This window comes from Conger conger, chromosome 15 (genome assembly GCF_963514075.1).
Source record: "Conger conger chromosome 15, fConCon1.1, whole genome shotgun sequence".
NCBI classification, from domain to species: Eukaryota; Metazoa; Chordata; class Actinopteri; order Anguilliformes; family Congridae; genus Conger; species Conger conger.
In genome coordinates this window covers 15,717,084-15,738,128 of record NC_083774.1, presented here as the reverse complement: position 1 = coordinate 15,738,128, position 21,045 = coordinate 15,717,084, and the positions used below count along the sequence as shown (strand labels likewise).

At 42.8% G+C, this 21,045-nt stretch overlaps 2 protein-coding genes across 4 annotated transcripts; one reads left to right on the top strand and one right to left on the bottom strand.

Moving 5' to 3' along the window:
* The first annotated feature begins 1,207 nt into the window (after positions 1-1,207).
* sqor (sulfide quinone oxidoreductase) lies at positions 1,208-13,962 on the top strand. Of its 2 annotated transcripts, none has more exons than XM_061221560.1 (10): positions 1,208-1,459; positions 2,377-2,612; positions 3,115-3,285; positions 3,867-3,920; positions 4,782-4,976; positions 5,851-6,060; positions 10,502-10,685; positions 12,121-12,188; positions 12,316-12,494; positions 12,968-13,962. In XM_061221560.1, the coding sequence occupies exons 2-10, from the start codon at positions 2,409-2,411 to the stop codon at positions 13,023-13,025; spliced, it is 1,323 nt and encodes a 440-aa protein (XP_061077544.1). In that variant the 5' UTR covers positions 1,208-1,459; positions 2,377-2,408; the 3' UTR covers positions 13,026-13,962. The 2 variants fall into 2 exon arrangements, with proteins under 2 accessions (XP_061077544.1, XP_061077545.1); XM_061221561.1 differs by lacking the exon at positions 1,208-1,459 and adding an exon at positions 1,464-1,549.
* Positions 13,963-15,196: 1,234 nt separating this feature from the next.
* Positions 15,197-17,946, bottom strand: LOC133111379 (nicotinamide riboside kinase 2-like). Of its 2 annotated transcripts, XM_061221676.1 has the most exons (8): positions 17,706-17,946; positions 17,168-17,258; positions 16,713-16,758; positions 16,372-16,558; positions 16,159-16,230; positions 15,838-15,944; positions 15,643-15,737; positions 15,197-15,452 (listed from the first exon to the last, which is right to left on the bottom strand). In XM_061221676.1, exons 1-7 carry the CDS (start codon positions 17,729-17,731, stop codon positions 15,649-15,651), a joined length of 618 nt encoding a protein of 205 aa, XP_061077660.1. In that variant the 5' UTR covers positions 17,732-17,946; the 3' UTR covers positions 15,197-15,452; positions 15,643-15,648. The 2 variants fall into 2 exon arrangements, with proteins under 2 accessions (XP_061077660.1, XP_061077661.1); XM_061221677.1 differs by lacking the exons at positions 16,713-16,758; positions 17,706-17,946 and having other exon boundaries at positions 17,168-17,242.
* Positions 17,947-21,045: the final 3,099 nt, after the last annotated feature.

Below are 21,045 nucleotides of genomic sequence, written 5' to 3'. Positions count from 1 at the left end.
CAATGAGCATTCATTGGAATTTAATTAGAAAATGTTTTGGCTAAAGTGACAGTTCACTTCTCAATAAAAAGGTTCACTTATCTCAAAAAATAAATAATGTACCTATAACCAGGACTTTGTCACTTGCTGCAATACATAGCCTATTATATTCAGCAGACGTTATGTGCGACTTACAATGTAGGATAAACATCCAAGTGCATTCACACAATGCTTGTCGCACGATTGCAACTAAAACAACCGCGTTAATATTTCCCTCACCAATTACTATTATTTTAGGCTATTTGGCATTTTTAATGTTTCGTTTTTTCTTTCTTTACATCGTTCTATATGCAGGCTACATCAAGTATATAATTTTGCATGGAAACATGCATAATATGCATGTACATGGGGTATATTCCAAATGTCTCGCTTTTTTAAATACATAGCTTACATACAAGTTAAATTTCACTAATATTCAAGGCTTCACAATAATCCAGTATTTATTCATCATCTTTAACGCGTAAACTTTGCCTCAAACCACAGCCTCATTTATTCTGTGAACCACCGCCACCTACCGGAATGATTGTGTTATGGAAACGTAATTATTTTTTAAAGGGGCAGTTTACTTTCGGTTTTTTCAAACGTTATTAGGAAGGCTATATGTTTTCATTTAGTCAATTCAAGAGAACGATTTAGCCTAAAGGTAACTCGTGAATTCGAAAAAAGCACGTAATATTCTTAAAGGATTCTTCAATTAATTAATCCCAACTGACAGGCACACAAACGAACAAACAAATAATATCCTTGACAATGTTCAGAACGGTGATAGGCCATGTTATCATAGTTAGCCTACTTCCACTGGCTCCTGTTTGTACAAAGAGAGAACCATTAGGGCTTTTCTGAGAAAAAGCCAGGGTTCAGCTAAGGTCAGCATTGACTCTTCTGTCGTCCTCAGGATGTGGGTTACTGCCTGATAATAATGCAACACACGGATACGTGAAAACAAAATCACTCGTTAAAAGATGGCCAAGGCAAAGTAGGCCATGCCTTATTACTGTATGAATGTCAAAAGAAAAAACGATACATGTTTTTTAAACGTATATCTTGCGATTTATTCTCCGGGTTTTCCCCAATAAAATAAGATAACATAGCCTATAGCCCAACGTTACCTTTAAAAAAAACCGACCGGTGGAGGCAATAAAAAAAATGGGAGGATACGTGCAAACAATAGGCTTGGCAAATACGCAACGTTTTTATTTCACAATATCATAAATAAAAGTTGGTTGAGCAACCAGAAAACTGTTTATTGAGGAAAACGTATTGAGTAAAGCTATAGGCTAACCGGTCGAACACAAAGTGAACGGCTAAAAATGCGATTCTGACATATCGCCTAATCTTTCTTGCGCAATGACCCAACACCGAGTGCTCGCTCAAGTCACACCTCGAAGCGTAACTGTACAGGTCCGACCGCGTATTTTGGGTGAGTCGTCTCAGCTAAGCTCTGTTCTTTTGACATTTACCGACCTTGTGTTCTCCCTTGGATGACAAGAATTGTTCTACGACGTGTGAGGTAGCGTAGTTAACGTAGCATATACAGCCTAAGTTAGAAACACTGTTCAGCACGCCTAGAGTAGTTTGTGGCCATATAAACAGCCTATAATGTCAGTTATCTTGTAATCTGTAGCCGAATAAACAGGCTATAATGTTGGTTATCGTGTACGTCAGCAACGGTTCGTGTGCAAATACTGTATGGCTTTGAAAACGAAGTTAAACTTCATTCGCACATGATTCATTAAATGTATGTGTTGCGGGCTATTATAAAGTAAGTAGGGCAATAAGTATTGGCTACTAACCTGTTATTCTGCTCTTTGGGGGTTTTAGCGTTGTAACAAACGAACTAATTATAAATAACACGGATTAGTAACTTTAGACATCTTATCCGAGTAGTCGCCCGTGCTTATGAAGCAGTGTACCTTAAATGTTCTCGAGTGACTTTAAATGTTCTCGAGTCTTTGACAACTAGTCATTTGTCGCTAGTGAATACAAAATATTTAGGAAGTGTCGTCTCCCTCACGTCACATTTCAACCTGCGCATCATTAAATAGACTGCTGAGGTAGTGCGTATTTTTCTCGAACGTTAGGCTACCTAGTAAGCAAAAGAATATTCCACGGAGCGTTCACTGCATTTGACTCTTCGCACGCCTAAGTCAACGCAACGCGTGTTTCTTATGTTTCTCAAATGTCCCGGCATGTAGGCTACAGTAAACATTGACTCTGCTAATCGTATCGTTGGGAAGATAAGCAAAGCCACGATAGTTGGAAATCGTTTCTATGTCCACGAAAGTTGCATTTTCTCATTAAAATAAAACAAATGTTTGTTCGTTTGTTTACTTCTAGACTGAATTATCGGGACTTACTGCACAGACATCATGGCTGTTTCGGTCCTGCGCGCCTGGGGACATGGTCGCGGTGTGTTTGATGTGGCGCAGCTACACATCAGGAGCTACTCGAGCTCCTCCGGGGGACATTATAAGTTCCTCGTCCTGGGGGGCGGAAGCGGGGGCATCACGATGAGCGCACGTATGAAGAGGAAGGTCGGCGCCGGTAACGTGGCAGTAGTGGAGCCAAGTGAGGCAAGCGTCCTGCGAAAGCCATTTTGAGCTGCACCTGCCTTCGGTTGCCATTTATCCTTTGAATGTTTTCTACATAAATCTGGGGAAAGTAAGATAGAGTAACACGCGAAGCACAAATGGTTATTGTCGAGGAAGTGTGAATGGTACCACACTAAGCACCCAACGTAACAATGGCTGTGCTTCATGGTGGAGGAATCAACAGGTGTCACACTTGCAAAGAGTCCTCCTTCTCAGAGGATCAGTTCCATTTAAACACTTTCAAGACAAACACGGTTGAATTAGATGTGTTCGACTACCACAGTGAACTGAGGTAGTTTTTAAACTGGTCAGTTAACTTTAATTGTAGCTATGCGTCACCACTTTTCTGAAAGCAGATGTTAAATTATAATATCACATGCCCAAGTTGTTTATTGTTTTTTTATAATGCCATAGCAATCAGCTAGTCTTCCTGGGGTCCTAAATGAGACGTATGTAAAGATTTTGATGTGTTCTGCCTTTTTAGACCCACTATTACCAGCCAATCTGGACTTTGGTTGGTGCTGGTGCAAAGACAGTCAGGTCGTCGGGGCGACCCACTGCCAATGTGATGCCATCTGGGGTGAAGTGGATCAAATCCAGGGTCCAGGAGATCAATCCAGACAAGAACACTGTTCGCACGGACGATGGGAAGGAGGTATGGGATGGTCGCAAATTCAGAAAGATAGTCTTTATCTGGCAGAAGAGAATCCCTTAATAAATAACATCACCCTATCACCATAATGACATGCCCCATGTTTGACCAAATTCTTTGTATTGATCACTGCTGACGGAAACGCCCAAAATCACGCCGGGAAAAAAAAATGTATCGTCTCATCACTTACTAGCGGCCTCTACTGGTTACTCGGGTGCATTCAAATCTGCTAGTTGAGGGTTAAGGGTGTTTTCACACTTGGTTCATTTCAGCTTCTCAAGTGGACTCAGGACAGATGACTCTTGTGATTTTTGTGCATTTGCGAACATGTCAAAAAAACAGTCCAGTTAATTTGTGGTTCTTTTCCGATTTCCACTTAATTTGTGCATTGTGAAAAATGGCCCACTTATAATGAGAATAATGTATAATGTGAATGATAAAAAAAGACCGAGTTCATTTGCAGCTGGTTCGCCTTTCGGTTCATTTAAAAATTCGGTTCACCAAAAGTGTCTTCATCTGAATCAGGTCTGCCTTCCATGACTGGTGCACTTGTTGTTGTTGTTCACGTGGAGCTTTCTTTGCAGATCTCTTACGAATATCTGATTGTGGCCCTGGGTCTTCAACTTCACTATGAAAAGGTGATGTGCTGTCAAAAAAACAGATGTGTGTATGTGCAGTACATGCATGTTCATATGTTTTCCCACTCATTCTTGCACTGGCCACCATTTGTTTGTTTCCAACATCAGTTTAAAGGATTATATATATATATATATATATATATCATGAGAAGTTTAGTTTACAAGGAGCAGAAGTCTGGGTTTTGGAGTAGGTAAAGTGTATTTTGAGTAATTTGACACAGGGGGGCAGCAATGCTCTGTAAAAATGACTGAAGACGTGAAGAAAATAACAATTGATTTTCATTTTGTAATCCATCCATCCATCCATTAGCCTATCCCAGCATACATTGGGCGAAAGGCAGGAATACACCCTGGACAGGTCGCCAGTCTATCGCAGGGCACACACACCATTCACTCACACACTCATACCTACGGGCAATTTAGACTCTCCAATTAGCCTAACGTGCACGTCTTTGGACTGTGGGAGGAAACCGGAGTACCCGGAGGAAACCCACGCAGACACGGGGAGAACATGCAAACTCTGCACAGAGAGGCCCCGGCCGACGGGGATTTGAACCCAGGACCTCCTTGCTGTGAGGCAGCAGTGCTACCCACTGCACCATCCGTGCCGCCACTCATTTTGTAATGTTGTTTTAATTCAAATCACATTTATTTTTGATGAAATGGTTAGAGAAATAGTAATCACAAAATCAAAAGGAAAAGGCCCACTTTGAATCCTCATGGCCACTTTTGTTGGAGGTAGGTCACACTAAAATGTTTGAATTTACTTTGTTTCAATCAGTCAGTATTTTTTTTCTTAGAAATGAAATGTTTCAGTGAGTATTGCAGTGACACTGTATTTGTCTGAATGTAATCTGACAGATCAAAGGGCTCCCAGAGGCTTTTGAACACCCGAAAATAGGTTCAAACTACTCCGTAAAGACGGTGGAAAAGACTTGGAAAGCCCTCCAGGACTTCAAGGAGGGAAATGCCATTTTCTCCTTCCCCAACACCCCCGTGAAGTGCGCAGGTGCACCCCAGAAGATCATGTACCTCTCGGATTCCTACTTCCGAAAGGTTGGGCATCACACTCGAAACGCACAACGCCACACATGCAATGGCCCGACTCTCTGTGTTACAAACGGTCATCTCAATTGACCAAAAAGGTTTAGTTCACCCCCTACACTAGCAATGACAGTTGTCAATGACAGGGGGGGGGGGGGGGGGGCACTCAGATCTTTACATTACATTACATTACGTTACGTTAATGGCATTTGGCAGATGCTCTTATCCAGAGCAACGTACAACAAAGTGCAAAGTGCATACCCATAACCAGGGATAAGTGTGCTAAAAGACCCTAGAGGGAAAGATCTTTCTGGATCTCTCTGAATGTTGTAGAAGGATGGTCTAGCCATATCGCCTACATTAATTGGCAAGAAAATGTAGGGGATATGCCTCTATTCTACAGTGAAACAGTCACACTATACAATAGACTAGCTAATTTGAGTTAAATGGTTTGTTCCTATCATTCAACTTGACCATTTTCCATTTTCTAAACAACCTACTCTTGTTCAGGATTGTCTGAGGTGGGGGTGGGGGGTTCTATCCTTGCAGACATTGAGTGAAAGGCAGGAATGCACCCTGGACAGGTCACCAATCCATCACTTGCCAATCCATCACATCAACATTACCATTCGTTCACACATTTATACGCCAAGGATAATTCTGTCTCAAGTTAACATCGCAAACCTAACACCGTGGTGCCCTCTACCTTTCTTTGTTCTGATATATTTTAGGAAAACATGCCCTGGTTTCATATTAATATGACTAAAGTGATGTGCTGAAGCAAGGTTGAAATGAGATGAAATTATGGAATCTGTGCAGGGAAAGGGTATAATAAACTTAATTTTCTCACCTCAAAATCACCACTATTCTTGCCCTTCTCAAATAGACGGGAAAGCGGTCCAAAGCCAACATCATATTCAACACTTCCCTGCCAGTGCTGTTTGGGGTGAAAAAATATGCCGACTCACTGTGGGAGATAGTGAAGAGCAGGGACCTGAACGTCAACCTCCGGCACAACCTGATCGAGGTCCGGCCCGAAAAGCGGGAGGCGGTGTTCGAAAAGCTCGACAGCCCCGGGGAAACGGTGGTTTATGACGTAAGTATTGCCCACCACTCTAGTCTGAAGCCGCCCCCGTCCCATTCTCCATTTGGAATTAGGCAAAACAGGAACAACAAACCGCAGATGTTTTGGTGGAGGCCGGTCTTCCTGTCCAAGTACACAGTGACTTGCTGCTGTGAGGTAGGGGAGGAGGACAAACAGAATTATTTTGACCTCTCTTCAAAAAAAAAAAAAAAAAAAAAAAACTCTTTGTGACCACATTTCCACATAGCTGCATCACTTCAGTCACCTGACTTCCTATTTGTGTCCCTGCAAGTTCTTTCACTGTGAATCATGTAATCAAAATAACTGTCGGGAACAGTAACATTATTTAACTTTTTTGCTGTGGAGGACTTATGGATCTTATGAATATAACCAGAAATTGTTTGGCAAAAGGTCCTTTAGTATTAATTTCCCACAACAAAATGTCTGGCCAAGTGATTACGTAACAGGAATACAATAAGGCTCTATGAGACTCACAAACCGGAGAAGATGAGACTCGGTTTTGGAATGAGTGAGCGAGCGAGAGAGCGAGAGAGAGCGAGAGAGAGAGCCTTACATAATCAGAAACAGGTCATTTAAAACTTTCCCTTTGGACAAACAGAGAATGACCAAGCCCTGAGGTTGTACCCTGGTTTTTCCCCTGCAGACACTGTAATTATGGTCATGGTGCATTCCCTTACATAATGCCAAACAGCTATCAAGGTAGACTAGAGTAGACGGGGTCTTGGGTTCACCATGAGTGCAGAAGTGCCATGGAAACGCTTCCTGGCTTACCTCATCACCCTTGTTTGTTGTAATCCTGTAATTATATGGATAAAATATGCCTGATAATTAAAAAATAAAAAGAAGCATGCCAGGGTTTGAGAAGAAGCAGAAATAAACATGACTCAGAGAGCGGAACTGAGCTCAGGCTAATTGAGGAGCCAGTGCGCGCCTCGCCTCGATGATGTTACTGCGCTTCATTACATAACGGAACGAAGGAAGGAAGAAAATTCTGAAAGTGAATCCGACAGATTCGCTTTTCATAAACATACACTTTGTCTTCAGCCCGGCCTTCACAGCTGGAGTTGCCTTTTTCAGACACATCTCCATCATCTCTCCAGTGGCCAAAACCTCCTGCGAACCACATGCCAGAAAGAGAGAACATCTTGGATGATATATCACGTACTGTGTAGTTTGGCTCTTGTGGGATCCTCAAACCCAGTCTATAGGTCGTCTCAGCAGTCTGCTTTCCACATCACCCTAAATATGTTTCTGGAGGACAATAGCTGCAAAACACCTAACATAAAACCTGTCTCTACTTAAAGACCATGAGGCCTCCAGAGGTCTCTTCTTATCAGCCACACATCCCCTGCCATGCCAGCGTCAGGTAGCCTGGGCCCACTCAAGAGTCTCACTTCTCCACAGCCGTGCTTTGGAGGTGCCGTAACAACTTCATTCTACATTACACTACTTCATAGGCCCTTCACAGACACATTTATCCAGAGTGAGACACAACAAAGTTCGTAAACATAACCAGGGACAAGAACGCTGAAAGACCTTAGAGCAGGGGTCGGCAACCCTGGTCCTGGAGAGCCGCAGGGTGTGCTGGCTTTCGTTGTTACTTGGCATTAATTGATCAATGAAAGCCGTTGATTTCACAGTTAACTCACCTCACCTGGTTTCTTGGGTCTGAATCGGTTGCTTATTTTAAGGTGGAGACGAAAGCCAGCACACCCTGCGGTTCTCCAGGACCAGGGTTGCCGACCCCTGCCCTAGAGGGAAGTTCAGTTCCAAGTGCTAGAAGTAACCACATAGATAAAAACTGGACTGTAGATTGGTCAGGTGATTCTAGTCCCCTTGTCCATGGACTTAATACCAGGTAGACATTGCATGGGCAGGATTTAGAGTGACACTGGCACCCCCAAGGCACAAAGTTAGACTAACAAAGGAACCACCAATGTTCGGTATGGGGTTTTTAGGCACAAACACCCTCTACCTTTTGAATTGACCTGGCTAATCTGTAGAAATAGGGCCAATAGTTGTCTTATGTAATAGCTGTCTCCTGCCACAGCTCTTTACACTAAATCATGGCTCCCTTCATGTTGAGTATTTCTCATGAGTTTATACCCTACCTCAGTTATCCTGCTGTCCAAACCTGTTCCTGGAGATATACTGTCCTGTTGGTTTTTATTCCCTCATTTCACACACCTGATTCTACCAATTAGCAGCTCAATGTGATCCCTAGCTGTTGACTGAGGTCTGCTTTGTTGGAATGAAAACCTACAGTAGGTATATCTCCCGGAACAGGATTGTCTCCCGGCAGATCTACCTGCTCTAACCCATTTGATATCAAACACTGATGGGACAGGCACAGTCCAGATGGTGATCAATGAATGCCATGTCAGAAAAGTTTGCTAGCTAGTTCTGGACAGTGAGCGCTGTGAGATAAAAACTTGATCTGTAAAGCAGCTACATCTGTAGTGCTGATGTAAGACAGCTACCATTCGCTAGCATCAGAGCTGAGTGGGCCTCTGAAGAATTGAGTCCACTTGCAATTATAAACACAAAACATTACATTACATTAATGCCATTTGGCAGATGCTCTTATCCAGAGCGACGTACAACGAAGTGCAAAGTGCATACCCATAACCAGGGATAAGTGCACTGAAAGACCCTAGAGGGAAGTACAATTTCAACTGCTACCTGTACAACAAGGATAAGGACGAGGGCCTATTTCATCATCATATTTTTTATTTATATATTTATTTTAATTGTAATACCGCAACACGCAAATGTAAGAATAAACTGCTTACGTAGCCAAACAAAACTAGTAAAGGTATCATCCTAATACACAAGTAAATAACACAGGTAAAGACAACAGTTAAGGTTTACAGGGAGGTAGGGAGGGACAGGGAGAGGTGCAGATTGAAGAGGTGCGACTTGAAGATGGCAAGAGATTATACAGTTCTGACTTCCACGGGGAGTTCGTTCCACCACTGTGGAGCCAGAACAGACGGTAGTCGTCAGCAGGAGATGGAAATTTGGTGAGGGGGTGGCACCAGGCGGCCTGTGATGGCCAAACGAAGAGGTCTGGCAGACGTAGGGTCTTTTGGAGGTAAGCTGGGGCTGACCCCTTAACTGCTTGGAAGGCTGGTACCAATGTTTTGAATTTGATGCAAGCCATGACATGCAGTCAGTGGAGGGAAGTAAGCAGGGGGGTGACATGCGAGTGTTTGGGAAGGTTGAAGACCAGACGAGCTGCTGCATTCTGGATAAGTTGGAGGGGTCTGATGGCGGATGCTGGGAGGCCAGCCAAGAGGGAGTTGCGGTAGTCCAGGCGGGACAAAACCATCGCTTGGACCAGGAGCTGGGTCGAGTAGGGGGTGAGAAAGGGGCGGATTCTCCGGATGTTGTATAGGAAGAACCTGCATGACCGGGTCACCGCCGCAATGTTCTCTGAGAGGGGACAGTCTGTTGTCCGTCACCACGCCGAGGTTCCTTGCACAGGGTGTTGGGGCCAGTGAAGTATACCCTAGGGAAATGGAGAGATCCAGATGGGGAGAGGTCAGAGCAGGAAGGAAGATCATTTCAGTCTTGCCTGGGTTGAGCTTTAGAGGGTGGTTGTCCATCCAGCTGTGGATGTCACTCAGGCAAGCAGAGATGCGGGCTGAAACCTGTGTGTCAGATGGTGGGAATGAGATGAAATGCATGAAGCCGAATTCCTATACAATCTCCCACCCAGTATATTGTGGGGATGCAAATGTAAAAATTGCACTCAAAGCAATACCAGAGAACCTCGTAGCTCGGGTTCAATTCAACAGCTGAGGCCCGAATGATAACCGAACCCTCCCATGACCACCACCACCACACTGCCGTCAGCGTGTGTTGGGTTTCACATACAGAACCTTCACATTCCTAAAATCAGGTAATATTATTACACAATGTTCCCCTCAATCGGACACTCAGGTTTCACATGATGTGGGTCCAGCTGCATCATTTGTACTGCTTTTACAAAATTGGGCAGATTTGGCTGTTATACTCAAATTGGTTGAAATGTGCCGGGAACCACACAGTGCTTGACTAGTTATTACTGCAATCAATTTGCATGTTGCCCATCTGGATCTCTACCCTTTTGTACATCCGATGTTATGCGTAGAGCTACTTTTGAAAATGAACGGTTATCCTTGTTTCACCACCAGTCGGTTGTACGTCACCTCTCCACATGCCTTTTTGCATGTTTAAACTTACCCGTCACTGGGGTTTTCAGGTTATGGTGGTTGGTTCAGTTACATAAGTCACTTCCCTACCTCACACACTTGGCTTGATATGCAGCATATTTCTCTGTAAAACTACAGTCTGAGGCAATATAACCCTGACCCTGATATATGTATGGTTTTATTTTAAATTTTTAAATAAAATCCATATTTTAAATGTTTTTTTTTTTTTTTTTTAGTATGAAATGCTTCACGTCTCCCCGCCAATGGGTCCCCCAGACGTTCTGAAGGGAAATGTGCTGTCTGACCCAAATGGGTGGCTGGACATTGACAAGGACACTCTGCAGCATAAGACCTACCCCAACGTGTTTGGTATCGGAGACTGCACCAATCTGCCCACATCCAAGACAGCTGCTGCAGTGGGTGAGGAGGGCCTGGGGGGGTGCGGCAGGCCTGGTCGACACCACAGGAGAGGCCCCGAGTCGGGCAGGCAGCCAAAAAGCCACTGAACAACTTTTTTCTTTTTTTTCTTTTTTTCTGTTTCGGGAGAAAGAGGGAGGGCCTGAAGTCAAAGTTACATAACTGCTTATCTTGAGAATTCATGTGTGCTACTCAGACAATATGGGCTGCAGTTAAGACTGCCTGGGCCAGAAGAAAGGAATTTTACAGTGAGGTCAGGGTGTTGAATAGAGTTTGCACACGCTGACCTAGAACATTTGCACATTACAGAGTTTTCAGATTTCAAAACAAAAAAAAACTAAACAAATTGATGAAGGTCATGCATTGGGTGCAACAGGAGAACTATGAATGTGTGGTACTGTAAATAATCATTGGTCTCTGATAGCATAGCTTTGGGATAGAGGAGTGAGAGATGGTATCATTTTTCTGCAGAGTAAGAGAACACAATTTCATGATAACTTTTCAGTGTTTGGTGATTTTGCATCCATCCCCCATACAAATGAGCATTTTTACAAATTCCAATTCCAGGTATAGAGTTGGTGTTGAATCACCCAGAACCTGTGTTGTATTCAAACACTCCCCTTTATGTGTCTTTCAGATCAATTCAAATTCAAGTTTTAGTGTTTTAGTTTCAAGTTTTAGTGCCGATTTCCATATATACAGAGTTTAGACCCTGAAGATAAAAGTATATTCCTGTGTTCTGCTGGAAAGATTGCTTCAGTAAGAAAGACCAATAGTTGTCAAATTATTTATTTATTTCATGCAAGTCATTTGCAACGCCTCATGTTATCTGTGTGTGCAGCTAAAAATGGCTCCAGGAATTCTTGACGAAGATTGAATTGCAACAAGCCTAGCAGCGCCCACCAAAGCACCTTCAACAATTTCAGCATGTTGTCATATCATATTCTACATGTAAAAAAATGAGACATGCTGAAACAAAGCGCTTCCAAATAACCAACAAATTCGGCTAATTTATGACAGGCTTTAGCTGTAACACAGGTAACCAAAACACAGATATGTTAAAGCCATGTTTGACTCGACACAGTGCCCAATGGCTTTAAATAGTTTAACCGACAGTCTGGAAATAGTTCAGCTACAGATAGTAGTATTGCAGGCCAAAGTGTACAGTGCATTTCAAAGGATAATTTAGTACCAGTCTGGGTCAAGTGGATGTACTGTGTCTAACCCCCCAGAATGATCACAATACAGTATGACAAATGGATCATTTGCTTATTCCTAATTCATGCTTTTTCTTGATTATGCATACCATTATTTCAATTGGATTTCTCTGCCATTTTATGGCCTGATAATATCTGCACTTGTTCTAGAAGCAGCTCCTTTTTTGGCAGAGGCATAAACTAATGCATTTAACTTTTGTTTTGTTAAATCCCCACCCCAGCTGCACAGTCAGGTGTGCTGGACAGGACCATCTCAAAGGTGATGAAAAAAGACAAGCCGGACAAAAAGGTGAGTTGGCCTCATTGTGTGTTCTTTGTGAATGCACATCTAAAAAATATTACAATTATTATTTATCTAAATGGCAATACAGTGCAGAACTGAATCGGACATGCTTGCGTGTTCTGTCTTTTGGCAGTATGATGGCTACACCTCCTGCCCGTTGGTTACCAGCTACAAAACGGTGATCCTGGCAGAGTTCGACTATGATGGCCAGCCACTGGAGACCTTCCCTGTGGACCAGAGCAAAGAGAGCAGGATCATGTACCACATGAAAGCCGACATGATGCCACATCTGTACTGGCACGGCCTGCTAAAGTAAGCAAAGCGTGACATAATGTAGCTATATACACACACACACACACACACAAAGCCTGCTTTTGATGCAGGAATGTAGAGCACTTAAACAGGTGCTACTCAGAGAACCATCACCACAGCTTACAGACGACCCTGCAAAATTCATAAGATGGCCATTGGTAGTGAAAGGTCATGTGATAAATTTAGTTTCAGTGCTGGACAGTTGCAGTTTTTAAAATCAGGAATATTTTTTTAAGAAATTACTGATCATAAGTGTAGTGAGTATGCTGGCTATTTCCCAGTCGTAAAATCAAGTAATTTTCCTTTCCCATTGTTTCTAAACCAGAAAGTCATCTCAGTGTCTTACCTCCTGTGGCAAGTCTGTTCTCATAAGACTGCTGTGCTTTATGAATGGCCGCTGTGGACTTCACCAGTGTGCTCTCTGAGAAGCGGCTTGAGAAACGGAGGTGTGACATTTTCTCCGTCTCTCTCAGGGGACTGTGGGGAGGACCAGGGCCATACAGGAAGATCATGCACCTGGGAATGAAGTAGCACCACACACTTCTACTTTCTTCCTCTCCCTCTCCCCCCCCCCCCCCCCCCCAGGCCCACAAGTGTGCTCCTTCCAGAGATTCGCTGCCTTTGTGATCACGTTTCATTTCCATTTTACTGCTGACTGACACGGGCCGCTCATTTCAATAGGAGTCCAAGTTTCCTGGAGTTATGTAATCGTTCTCCGCCTTCATAATAATTCACTCCACTGCAGAACCCAAACCACCTCCCCCACCCGATCCAAAATCCAAATTTACACATCTGGCACAATTTTCCCCTCAATCATAAACTTCTGTGGGATGATTGTGTGGCCTTAAGTCTGGGTTATGATTTCGGTCTAAATGAAATATCAGTTCACACTACAGAAATGAGAAGGGATCAATTATACAGACTTCAGATAACTGTATGGCTAAAGGCTTTAAACTACACAACCAATTGATTACAGAGAAATTAACTGCAATGGTGTGCATGGCCACAGAAATCCTGATGCTGGCAATTTCTCCTTTACTGAAAGTGGTCTGATCACCTGCGTGCCACTTTGCAGAAATATAGCTTAAATGGATGAGTCCCAAAATGTCTGAATAGATGAAGGCCAGTGCATTGTGTCAAGCAGTAACTCACAATAATTAATACTGATTACCAACTGCAATGTATCTATGAGGTGGTGGCTATTCTGTCAAGTGCAATTAAATCCACGCAAATAGCTTTTTAGCAATTAGCATTTACTGTAAGCAAGCGTTACAAGGAGTGCGTTCATCGTGGTGCTGGAGAGGGTGGCTACGCATGACACGGATGGTGTACAAATGATCATTTAAGCACCCAGTTTGTTGCTGATAACATGAACTGTAAAGACATACAGCCTTTGTACGCTGGTATATTTTTAAAATTAATTACAGCCTCTCACACTTGCATTATTAAAAATATGCTTTGCCCTGTTTGCCTGTTGTACCTTGTGCAGTTTTTTTTTGTTTGTTTCAGCTACAAGTAAATTGCTCCTCAATGACAAAAATCTGTTGCACACCCCTGACTTACAGGAGGGGAGTGGCTGCAGCTCAACACCGGTTTGGTTGCAGAGTACACAGAGGCCCCAAACCCTGCACTTATCTTCATCTCTGGCTGAACCTGCTGCTGGAGATGTGTAGAGTGTTCCAAGGTCACGAGCCGGGAGGGGGGGGGGGGGGGGGGCCTTGTGATTATATTTTCGTACACAACACGTGCACGTTATCTCACCCTGCCAACCACTGCCTGGGTGAACGATAAACTGCAAAGCTTCCGACTGGCCCCAGAGCTGAAGCTACCCCAAATGCTGCTGGGCTGTGAAGGGTGATGTTACAGACGGGGCACCTTCCTGTCCTGACTGCACATACTGGAACCTTATTTACCATGAAGGGGAGGGGGGAGGGGTGCATAATAAAATGCACTTTTAAACTGCTTTCAGCAGGTCAGAAACGCTTCATATCTGTGGTGCCAAATAAAAATGGTTAATTTAAATGTTTAACCGCATTATGTTTGGGTTAAATTTTGACCTGTTTGACATCTCTTAATACATCAGTTAACCTTGTTTCATATTGATACTGTATGATTTTTCTAATTTGGTGGGATTAAATGGTAAACATGCAATAAGCATAAACAAAAGTCCTTTACCAACTTTGCACAGAAATGCGTTGTGCAGGGTTCTTTTGACCCTCTGCAAATATAAAATGGAAGAAAATGTACAAACATTTTAATTTCTCTCAAGATTTCTTTGCAGAGGATCCTGATGGCACTTTCCCAATTTTTCACTTACTCTACCTTTGGATCAAAAATTAGATGGCTCACACAGATTTCATATTTATGGATAAAAGGCTAATAATTTTGGAAACCGTAAGGTGACAATGAAAGTGTCATAATATTTCTATTACAATAATTGTGTTGAAACTACTGGGTTCAATTAGGCCCCAAACAAATTATAAAATGTTAATCAGAGGGTTAATGGCTCTCTGCAAATGCTACTACAGCAAAGGCATATCCAAAGGACAGTGAACATGTCAAGTTAATCCAGCAATTCGGTGTTTATGCGATTAAAAATTAATGCTTTTGAATTGTGAAGACCTACATTAAAAAAAAAAAAAAAAAAATTTTTATTTTTTTAAATGTAACCGATATGTACCATAAAGAACCAAGTCAAAACGTTTACTGGAGGGTCATTTTATTGACAAGTGCCCCTAGATGCAACCACAAGAACTGTGTTGGCATGTAACAAAGCAAGAAATTGCCAATAAATACCAATATAAAAAGATTAAAAGCCAGCATAATGCCAATGGAAACAATGTACAATAGTTGATATTGTATGAAAAAGGAGCTGCCACTTCAAAACTTTGCTAAGGCAAGGTGGTGCTTGTCTTGGATACAGAACACAAGTTCTTCAGTCTTTTCAGCGCACATGATCTGAAATACAAACAAAAAAGTATGACTGAAATATTCCTTTGGGTTTGCACAGCTTAGCGGACGGACCACACCCCATCCAATAAAACTGTTAAGCATTTTTGGGGATGAATGAAAGAAACCGTTTCACATAAAGGCATGGGATCTCTACAATACAAACTAGAGGCTGCGGGACACCATTTGCACCAATTACCTTTATTTACTGGAGCAGTTGCTGGATGCGGTTCTGCACGTCTCCGTAGACTTCATTGTACAGTTGCTTCTTAGACTTTGTTCCATCTAGTTTCACTGCAAAGCAAGATTTCATCATTTAAAACGGATTTGAAGAGATCAAAATTTGTGTGCGCACAGTTGCATTCTGGCATGCGTGTGCATTCAGGTGACTTACCTACGTCAACGCCACTCGCCTCCATGATGTTCGTATGCTTCACGTACATGGGCCAGACGTGCCCGTCAAACAAACCGGGCGGGTCTGGCACAGTGTAGTTCCTTGAGCTGCAAGAATTTTGCATTTTAGAATTAACATTGTGCCGTATTTAATGAAGGCACATAACTCTACAAACACCACTTGCAGATGGTCTTAAAATTAAAATTTGAGATTTATTTAATTAGATTTACCAATACATTAAATGCATAAAAATATGGTTAGTTTAGACCCACAGAAGCACCCCAGACAAAACTACCCCATACTGCCATCATCAATACTTACCACCTCCTCTTTTTGCATTCTTCGTATGGAATGGAAATGAAGTAACGCTGGTTCAGTACTTCGATCAATGGTCTGAAGGAAAAAAGTTGAAAAACAAGTTTTTCAATGCAGAAAAATAATCATAAAAATAAAAAACACTGCTGAAATTCTGGAAATAGTAGAATTCTGAAAGCTTAACAGTTAAACACTAGGATGGGCGTTTCAGGGACTCACCCGTAGGTGTAAAGCAGGAAGCCCTCGACAATAAGGATGTGAACACCCTCATCCTTATGCTCAGACCCTGGGACTATCTCCGTGTCCAAAGTGTTGTTGATGCCGTGCGACCGCTCGAACTTCACTGGGTTATCCAGCCAAGCGTTGATGGTACTCATCATGGATTCCATGTCCAAAGCCGTAATCACTAGAAAGTTGAGCGCAAACCAAGGAGAAAAGGGTAAGAATCGGACATAGTCGGCGTTCAATCGGGTGTCTTAGTTAAGCATGCAGACTTAACACAGACTTAACACTTAACACGACGCCGACAAACACACACCCTTAAAAATACCCAGGCTTACCATCATACTGCTTAAAGCCATCTTCAACTTCAATCTGATCTTGTGGCTGAAACATACGTGTATGAGACACAGTCTACACGGCATGCGCTAGAAGGACGTTTTAGCTAAAACACGAGACGTGCCCTTCACCAGTTTAATGAATTAGCCATAAATGTACGCTTGTTATAGCTACTGTACACCAATACATTTGATCATAGTAGCGAATGTCTGTAGCTACAAGTGTCGGACACTGGACTGCTAGACAACGTGTGCAACATTTTTTTAATACGACATGTTAAAGTAAAACTTCCTCATTACAGCTACAATGACCATACTATCGTTTCCTATACCAAGGTCATCTACCGAGTACTATTATCGAGCTAGCTAACCTAGCTATATAGCAACGCTTGATTTCGCTTTGCGCGGGTCACTAGTTAGCCAAGTGTTGATTGACGCCAGTAGTAAACTTTACTCACCTTGAAAAAGTCATCCTGATGCACGACACAGCAGTTGGGCAAATTCTTGATCAGTCGGTTGGTGAGGGTGGTTTTACCCCCGTTTGTTACCCTGCAGATAAATGAAAAGGAAATTAAAAATTCTAGTTGTTCGACTAATGAGGAGTAAGTTAGCTAGCGAAAGCCAGGTGGTAACTTAAATTAAAATTAGGTCTGATAGTTAACACAACAGTAGGGAAATTAACGTTATGCAACTTGCTAGGTAGCTTCCGCACATTGCATAGACATCCCAGTGGTGAGCTAGCTAGCAAGCACACTACCAAGCAAGCATTAACAAACGTTAATCCTTGTTCAGCGAGAGCGATGACTCGGAAATTGGCTGTAAACATTGTTGAAAACATTCTCTCTAGCCACGTTAAAAAATAAGCCTTGCACACACACACAACAACGTTAGACAGCGAGCCACCTTTATCCAACGTAATCTCCACGTGCAGACAGCGGCCTGCACGCCAGCGAACGCAACTGATGCAATGCAGTACAATGAACCTCCCATACTCACCCGCCGATGCCAATGATGTACTTCATTTTTCACAAAAACTCTAGAATACGTCGATAAACCCGAAACGGACAGCTCACTTTAGGAGCGCAATGATCAGACGGAAGAAAGCTTAAAAGAGAAGGTTTCAGCAAACGTCAACTACTCGATTCCTCCATGACGTTGGTTTGTAAAGCTTGGACGATGTCACTCTACCACTGTCTTCCACCAAGAGAGACCCGTACAGTCGGTCACACTTGCCCACATACCCTGTACTGCGATCTGATTGGCTATTTAAACTGTGCAGCTCTGTGGTTAAAATACATGTATCCAATTAGAAAGCTGAAAAAAGAACATCCTCCCACAAGCCTCACACCCTCGACAGCCAATGGACACGGACAAAAACCGTCGACAGACGTCACTCCTGTTCACGCCTCAAAATAGGACAGTTTTGTAATAATATTTAAAAAAACAACAACTTCCAACAACTCTTATCTATGAAATTACGCTGTATTTGATAATACAGCGACATAAATAGGTCAACACTGGCAAACTTTTTTTTTGTAAAAGTTCTCGATTTATATGTGCGTTTGGCTTGATGCCCTCTCAACTTAGCTTTTTTATGTAACAGAGACATTTTTTTCCTCTGGGAGGAGGATGTTACATAAAGGCAAATTGTGGAAATACTTTGCAAAGACAGACACCCACCGAGGTTATGCCTGGAGAGAAAAGGAAAGGCAAAGCAGTCTAATAAGGTCCAACATGGCCTTGGTACCAGATACTCACAGTACTGCAGGTTATCAGCCTTATAGGTCTTTCCAAATATATCCCTATCAAATTGGATATTTCCTTTCTGCCCCAAAAATAAAATGTCTTGCCTTAATAACAGGTAAAGATACCTTGTTATATTTCAAATCATATAAAACAGTCACAAAGTATCATATTCCTAAAACTACCATTTTCTTAAATGCATTATATTTCTATAATCAGTGAGAAGTTCCAAAAGGGAAAGAGCACTATGGAGCAGTCCATGGCACCGGACAACACCCAGAGTAAGTCCATACCTCTTTTACAGGTCAAAATAAATTATTTTCTGCAGTGGGTGCCAGTGGAAAATCCATTCTGTTCTGTCCACAGCACATTCAACCAGAAATACGTAAAAGCAAAAGCGAACGCATGTCCTCTTTCTTTTCAGATGTGAAAATGGCATTTCATGTGAATTTTACTCAAAACATATTGCTGGGCAGAATTCAATATGAATAAACTGAACACTGACCAAAAAACAAATACAAAAAAAACTGAACGATAAACTGCGCACACTATGAAGCAGTTTATTGACTGGCAACGCGATGCTCATGTTGCCAGTCAAAAAATGGTGAAAAATATTGTGGGTTTTAAATTTATTGGCAAGTCTCCCTCAACCAAGCATTGGACGTGCATACATTTCCTTTTGTTAAAATAAACATTTTAACAAAAAAAAAAAGTTAATTGGTATAATGCGTAATATTACAAAGTATGCATGGCTTCACACAAATAAGAGGGGGATTGGTTTCCAGTTTCAGAAAATGTTTTATTTCTGACAGTAGTGCTGTGAGCTGATGGTAGAATGTTCCAGGTGATGGATCGTTCGACCAGCATGTGCTCAAGATCACGTAAATTCAATCAACCATCTCTTATGACAATGTTGGCTGCTGGACATTTTAGCATCAGAGCGCGAGGTATTCTGAAGACAGAAAACGTCGTGTATGTCACACAGATATTGCATACTGCAGGTTCCTCACATGAGCTTGTTAACTGCTTACAAATTGGCTGCAGAGCCCAGCTGATAAGTTCTAACATGAGGTACGTGGTTTTCGACTGTATGTTTGTGTCCTTTGTAGGGCATTTTACATAAGTGTGCCTCTCTGCAGACCCCCAAAAGGAAACAGACCTAGGATACCTGCACCCCGTAGTCACTCGCCTATACACCAGTACCGTCACAAGATACATACTAAGTGTATCATTGTAGGCTATACATGCCACAGGTATGTCCGTGTCTATACAAATAGATAGCGATCTTATAGAGCACAGGTGTCAAACTCCAGTCCTGGAGGGCCGCAGTGTCTGCTGGTTTTCGGGTTGTTCTCAGAACCTGTGGTGCATTTAAGTCATTGATTGGCTAAAGAATCGACACTCCTTGTTCTGGAGGCCTTAATTGACAGCTGATTGAAAGGAAACCTCAAAAACCAGCAGATACTGCGGCCCCTTAGGGATTCAGTTTGACACCCCTGTTATAGAGCCACACTATTGGCGGACATTTGCAGTTCCTTTTGTTAAACGATTAGAACAGGGGAGCAGTTGAACTTTTCTTTTGGAGTCAGATAAACGAGAACAAAATTAAATGAACCCTGTTCCAGTAGCATTGGTCAGACTATACACATTTCCTTCACCTCTCGGATACTTCCGCCTTTTGGTGGATTTGGGGGGTTTCTTACAGTTGGTGACCCCACCTTGATCTAATGGTCCCACATTCGCTTTCTTCCCATTCAGTTTTGTGTTCAGAAATGGGCTACTGCATACCGCAGTAGTAATGCGTGGTCATTTACATTACTGTCACCTTCAATATAGTTTTTGCCCCTGTACTGTACAATTTTAGATTTGTATTCAAACAGTTCACATTTGGTTAAAATTGCACACACTCAACTTTTGTTGCAGAGTATGTTTATACACTTTGGTTTCACCATGTCGAAATTACAACATTTCTTATACATAGTCGCCGGCGTCGCAGACTGGTTCTGGGGACGTGGAACGTAACCTCTCTGGTGGGGAAGGAACCGGAGCTAGTGCGTGAGGCGGAGCGGAACCAACTAGATATAGTTGGGCTCACCTCCACGCACAGCACTGGTTCCGGAACCAAACCCCTGGAGAGGGGCTGGACTCTGTTCTTTTCTGGAGTTGCTCAGGGTAAGAGGCGCCGGACGGGTGTGCTCTGACTGTCGTTTGTGCTTATGCACCAAATGGCAGTTCAGAGTATCCGGCCTTCTTGGGAGTCACTGGGCGGCATCCTGGAAAGGGTGCCACCTGGAGACTCCATAGTTCTGCTGGGCGACTTCAACGCTCACGTGGGCAATGACAGAGAAACCTGGAAGGGGGTGATTGGGAGGAATGGCCTGCCCGATCTTAACCCGAGTGGTGTCTTGTTTTTGGACTTCTGTGCTGGTCTGATTTGATAACAAACACCATGTTCAAGCATAGGGTAGCTCATAAGTGTACTTGGTACCAGAGCACCTTAGGCCAAAGATCGATGATCGACTTTGTGGTCGTATCATCAGATCTGCGGCCGTATGTCTTGGACATCGGAGAAGAGCTGTCAACTGATCAACAC

Excerpts from the sequence above, each read along its gene's own strand:
- sqor (XM_061221560.1), top strand. The coding sequence starts at position 2,409 with ATGGCTGTTTCGGTCCTGCGCGCCTGGGGACATGGTCGCGGTGTGTTT. Across the intron at positions 2,613-3,114 it reads CAGTAGTGGAGCCAAGTGAG|ACCCACTATTACCAGCCAAT; the intron begins GCAAGCGTCCTG and ends CTGCCTTTTTAG. Across the intron at positions 12,189-12,315 it reads AAGACAAGCCGGACAAAAAG|TATGATGGCTACACCTCCTG; the intron begins GTGAGTTGGCCT and ends GTCTTTTGGCAG.
- LOC133111379 (XM_061221676.1), bottom strand. The coding sequence starts at position 17,731 with ATGAAGTACATCATTGGCATCGGCGG. Across the intron at positions 16,559-16,712 it reads TGGCTTTAAGCAGTATGATG|TGATTACGGCTTTGGACATG; the intron begins GTAAGCCTGGGT and ends TCAACTTTCTAG. Across the intron at positions 15,738-15,837 it reads GGCGAGTGGCGTTGACGTAG|TGAAACTAGATGGAACAAAG; the intron begins GTAAGTCACCTG and ends CTTGCTTTGCAG.